Raw genomic sequence first — 6000 nt, 5'->3', positions numbered from 1 at the left:
CTGGAGTGAGTGCCCAGTAGCTGATACTAACGCAGTATATATGCATATCAGAGTACTATGATGAAGGCTGCAAAGTCCACGGTTGGATGCCCTTCTGTCAATGCATGTGGTGACACTGCTGTGTTATCAGAGCACAGTCCCCTTCTTTTATGGTCTGTCTAGTCACACATTCCACATCACAGGCATGTTTGCACTCTGGAGACAAAGGTGTCAGAGAATATTCAGGGGACAGTGACCTTCAAAAACCAGATGAATTAGCAGCCCATTGACAGCATTGTTATGATCTGAAGTAAAAGGCAAAAATGTAAGAAATGCCGTTAGTAGAGCTTCACATAGCCTATATGGGCCAGGCTGTGGTAGCGTAGCGGCTAAGGAGCTGCGCTAGCATGCAGTCAGAGAGGGTTGAAGCGGAGGTAATCAAGGATCTTTGATGCAGTAGCCTGAAAAATTGTGGGTTTGATACCCGGCTTCCGCTGTTGTGCCCTTGAGCAAGGCATTTACTGTAACCGCGAGTCACTTCAGGGACAATGGCCCTTGTAAAGTAATTGACATAGGCCTAATGTATGTAAGTCGCTTTGAACAAAAGTGTCTGCTAAATGAATGAATGTAATATACATGACATGAAATGAATGTATGTAATATGAGACAATATCTCTACATCATCCATCCATCATGGTTAAAGAACAAAAACACTGCTTGTGTGTTATACATTGTAAGATATTTCAGGGATTATCTGTCCATATTGGCATTGTAGCCCTCAACAATAATCTCATGGTAAACACAGGATTGAAATGATAAATGTAAGAATTATCTTTTATTGGGTCTTTTTTTGCAGTGATGTGATTATTAACTTTTGAGCTTTTTTTTATTCCTGAGAGCCAAAGTTTTGCAGTCTAACTTACCTTTCAGGAAACAGTGGACTGAGTTTTGCTATCGGTTATTCATGCTAAAACAAACAGCATATGATTCTATCGCTGAGTCTGTTAGGCGCAGCGCACTCATTCATTTTCATTATCTACGCAGTTTGCTTATCACAAACACAAAAGTCCACACTCATACAGGCATTTCATTCACTGAAAATGTCGGATATACAGTAGACTAGAGGGGAAGGGTCACATAGACATTCCTGCCCAGGTCATCAAACAGATAATCTATGGATTCTTTATGTGAGCAATGCTGTCTCACAACCACAGTAGGTGAAAGAGCAGCTGATAAGGAGAGGTATATTAAGTTCAGCATATGTGGCATATATGCTGTACTTTGCTATGCATTCAGCATATGCACATAATCACCCATAGCAGTGATCACATAGCAGTCATAAAAATACCTGTGCATTGACGTGGACATGTAAATGTGACACGTTGTGTGAATCACTCAACATATTGGCCTCTTTGGCTATGATGAGCTGTTTGCTATTGAGTAAATATGGGATGCTGTGATGTTGCGCTTTGGCCTGATAAAGCCTTAGAATTGAGATGCATTTCATCAGGTATATGTGTCGGACTACCCGAGGGCATAGAAATGATGGAAAGCAGCCCATCTCTAGCTGATAGGGTTAAAGGATGAACCCAAGAAAAGGATGAGCATTAGTCCCCTAAAATCACTGAAATAAAATCTGGTCCTCCTACCACTGGATGTTTAACTGATTAACTGGTCTGCACCACTCTGGACAGATACACCTCTCTCTCTGCATCACATCCAAATGCACATTTCTGCTAAGGTCCTTCAAATCCAAGGTCAGATCACCCCGTCAAAGCCTAGTCACATAACTGTGGATTCAGGTGAACTAGAAAGAAAACCTTGTCTGCAGCAACAGTTGACTGCTTTTAATTCCTTTGGGCACTGGGGTTAATAAACGGGTGCACTCATGGACAGATTTTGAGCCACTGTGAAAAAAACAGTGTGGTTCTTAAACACACTCCTTTGGGAGAAGGAATACATTTACAACCTATGCAACCCCTTCCTTGAGAACTTGATCTTCTATTGTCGCTACATTGATCATGTGTTTTTTTGCTTTAAAGGTACTGAACCCAGCCTTCTGGAGTTTCAAAAATATGTAAACTCTATTAATCCTAACATACGAATGACATTAGAATACAGTCAAAGAGAAATCTCATTTTTGGATTTATTAATTAGTAAAGAGGTAAATGGAGATTTGCACTCATCTATCTTCAGAAAAAACACAGATCGCAACACTGTCCTGAGAGCTGACAGCTTTCATTCACCACATCTGATAAATAACATTCCCTATGGCCAGTTCCTTCGTCTCAAGAGGATCTGTGACACACAAGATGACTTTCCATCTAAATCTGTGGAGATGACTAAACGTTTGGAGGAAAGGGGGTACAAGACAGAGGTTGTTCAACAGGCCCAAAGGAGGGCCAACCAATGTAATAGGAGTGACCTACTCATTAAAAGACGGAAACCCAAGACAGTTGTTTTAAAGTTGAAAAGAAAAAACATTGGCTACGTAAACTGAAAGGGAATCACAGATGTGAGAACTGCAACCATTGTGGTAATGTAGTAAACTTTTGTGCTACTTTTGTGGATGTGTTTTCCAGTAAAAGCTTTACTGTTAATGCCTTTGCCAACTGTAACACTACCTTTGTAGTCTATAGACTCGAGTGTGAGTGTGGCTGCTTCTACATCGGCAGGACGAAAAGAAGGCTGAAGGACAGAGTTGCAGAACATAAGTACGCCATAAGGACAAGAAATCCTGCTTACCCCATGGCGGTCCATTACCAGCAGGCAGGTCATCCCTCTGCGTCTTCCCTCAAAGTGATGGTGATCGAGGTTGTCCCCAAACCCGTGAGAGGTGGAGATCATCTAAGGACCCTTCTAAAAAGAGAAACTTTCTGGATCAGTAAACTTAAGGCAACCTCTTTCCCTGGCCTTAATGAGGAATGTGACTTTTCCCCCTTTTTATGAAGCATGGACATTTATTTGTGTACTTTTATTACTTTCTCAACTGAAAAGTAAAGAAAAATCCGCACACTCAAGTCTTTGCAAACAGGTTTTTACTCTTTGTACAAGCTTGCACAAAGAATAAAAACCTGTTTGCAAAGACTTGAGTGTGCGGATTTTTCTTTACTTTTCATTGAATTACTTGCTAATCCAGCACCTCAAACAGATGAGCGGTGATTTTTTTGACTTTTTTATTACTTTCTCAACTGAAATCTATTTCTCTCTCTCTCTCTCTCACACTTAGTGAGATGTCTCTTTGTTATTATTTTGTTAATTGTTTTTTTTGTTTTTTCAACCTACTTGTTGTTAGTCACATGGTGTGTGACAAATGGGAAGGCTCCACCCACTGAACACCTAAGGGTGTCCATTTTAAGCTTTGTTGTACTTCCTGTTTCCATGCCCTGATGAAGGCCAATATGGCCGCAACGCGTAGGCCCATGTGCTTTTAACCAGTTCTTGCCATGATGAATTAAAGGCTTTTTATACTTTTTCAACCTCAGAGTGCCTCTGCAAATTCTTTTTTCTTTGGATTCTCACTTCACCCGTCGCAGAAGAGCACCTGAGCAAGTAATTATCTGAAGTCTCCTGAGCGCCCTAAGCCCTTTGTGTCTCTTGAGCGCCCTAAGCCCTTTTGTGTCTTCACAGATGACACACAGTAGACATAACAAACAAATGAACAATTAATACAAAAAAAATAAGTACATGGAGTGGTCACTTAGCATTTAACATACAGCAGGATGTATTGCACACATTGAAGGCCATTGTCCAGTCCATGGTTCAGAGCAGGAGTGCCATCCACTGTAGTGATGTTGCGTCTCCGGCAGATTATCCCTGCAGCGCACATGCATAATAAACACAGTCCTCACGGGTTCATCTCAAGTCAGGCATCTTCAACATCTTGTGTTGCTCTAGTGTAATACTCTGCTATGGGCCCACAGGACTTGGGCTACATTTCCCACAGTCTACAGTTGTGTTGTTACAACTAACAGTCTATAGTTGTGCTGTTTCAGCTAACAAATCTTTTGCAAATAATCACCATAACAGTGTATTTTCTGACCCTACATGATGGTAATGATTCCACATTCAGAGGTACTAGAGAGTGTATTCCATTGCTGTAGCTAGCTCGGTAGCCTAAATGTTTTTCTATTGCTGTAAGATGCTCTGGATAGAAGTGTCTGCCAAATGAATGAACGTAAATGTAAGTGTAGTAAACTGAGGTTCTATCTGGGTGATTCAGAGGGCACTCGGGCGTGCTATGCCAGCTAAGGTAATGACAGCACTTGGGCGTGCTATGCCAGCTAAGGTAATGACAGCAGGGCATTTGGGCGTGCTATGCCAGCTAAGGTAATGATAGCAGAGCAACTCTGCACTGGACTTTGTCTTCCTCATCACGGCATGATGATCAGCTTATCATATATATACACAACCCTGAATTTCAGTCCAGACAGACGCTCATAAATTCCAACAGAGGCAAAAATCAAGCAGACTGACAAGGTATAGTATAGATGATCTACATGCACTTTCCTTTTCTATTTAATGTCCTTATTCTAATCAATTGTGGTATACATATTAGATAATTAATGAATAGATGTTTCTTGTTTTTTTGTTGTTGTTAGACGTGAAACAAGAGTCATGAAGGTCTTTCTGGTTCTTGCACTTGCTGTTTTCACAGGTAAGGGGGGGAAATCATTAAAGTAAAAAACACATTTGGGTAGATTCTTTAAAGACATGACAGTCTTTTTACATCTAAACCTGTTAACCCGTGAAATCTTTCTCCAAATTGTTACTTTTTAAACCACTTCACTCATAACTGCTACATTCTCCTTTAGGTTGCCATGCCAACCTCATGCAGCAAGACCAGCCACTGCCCACCATGGACAAGGTAAAAGATGCATTCTGGGAGTATGTTCTCAAGATGACATTCACCACTGAGGAAGTCTTGCAGAAGATCCGGCAGTCTGAACTAGGCCAGGAATTCAGGTGAGAGATCAAATTAAAGGTGGAATATGACATTTTGCATCTGATCTCAGAGTTCTGCAGTTATCATTAACATCTACTTCACGATTATGGTTTTGGTTATGGTAATTGACAGACGCTTTCGTCCAAAGCAATGTTAATTATTGGCGTTATTATTATTACACTTTAAATACAATACCTTATTTACAGTATGTTTTAAATGCTGTGTGATCTAGATCATTTAATTTTTTATTTTATCTTCTTCTTGCAACATACATTGAAATATTCTCCTCTCTCTCTGCAGTGCCAGAATTGCTGAAAGTGCTGGTGCTGTTGACCAGTACACTACAGCTGTTGGCGGTCAGGTGACACCTCTGACTCAGGACCTGCTGGCCAAGCTATCCCATGAGGCCGAGCAGCTGAGGGCCCGTGTGGAGAAGGACCTGAGCGCCATGAAGACCCATCTGGAGCCCTACACTGAGGAGCTGAGACTGGACCTCCATCAGCAGGTGGAGGACCTGAAGAGGGATGTGACCCCCTACGCTGAGGCCCTGGACTCTGAGGCCCTGAAGGCCACCCTGCAGCAGAAGACTGAGGAGCTGAGGGGGAGCCTGGAGAAGAGCCTGGCTGAGTTGCAGTCCCAGCTGGGCCCCCGTACTGATGAGCTGAAGAAAAGGGTGGACCAGCACCTGCAGGACTTCCAGAAGAGCGTCGCTCCCCTGGCCCACAGCATCCAAATGCAGCTGGTTCAGAAGAGCCAGGAGCTCCAGCAGAATGTGGCTCCCTACGCAGAGGAGCTGAAGGGGAAGCTGGATCCCTTAGCGCAGGACCTGAAGAGCCAGCTCAGCACTCTGTGGGAATCCTTCACCAAGAACCGCCAGTAGGAACAGTCTCCCAGAACTGACCACTGTCAGTGGATAAGAAAAGACAAGACATATTATTGAATGAATGTATATGGCAAAAAAGTGTGCAAAATATTTATATGCCTTATTCATCTGTGATAAAAGGTACTTATTCAGAGTATTTATTGTTCATATTTCTTCATAACATGAGCTAAAGTAAATAAACTGTATTTAATAT

General features: G+C 42.1%; 1 protein-coding gene across 1 annotated transcript; it reads left to right on the top strand.

Annotated features, from left to right (window-relative positions):
• The first annotated feature begins 4587 nt into the window (after nucleotides 1–4587).
• Nucleotides 4588–5804, top strand: LOC143140081 (uncharacterized). Its single transcript, XM_076300905.1, has 3 exons — nucleotides 4588–4636; nucleotides 4794–4944; nucleotides 5225–5804. Exons 1-3 carry the CDS (start codon nucleotides 4597–4599, stop codon nucleotides 5802–5804), a joined length of 771 nt encoding a protein of 256 aa, XP_076157020.1. The 5' UTR covers nucleotides 4588–4596.
• Nucleotides 5805–6000: the final 196 nt, after the last annotated feature.

This window comes from Alosa pseudoharengus, unplaced genomic scaffold, assembly GCF_046254945.1.
Source record: "Alosa pseudoharengus isolate Yale_2024_CS ecotype anadromous, Long Island Sound unplaced genomic scaffold, YU_APseudo_1.1 YU_APseudo_1.1_scf_23, whole genome shotgun sequence".
Taxonomy (NCBI): domain Eukaryota; kingdom Metazoa; phylum Chordata; class Actinopteri; order Clupeiformes; family Clupeidae; genus Alosa; species Alosa pseudoharengus.
The sequence above is the reverse complement of the archived record's forward strand: the minus strand, read 5'-3'. Positions and strand labels throughout refer to the sequence as shown.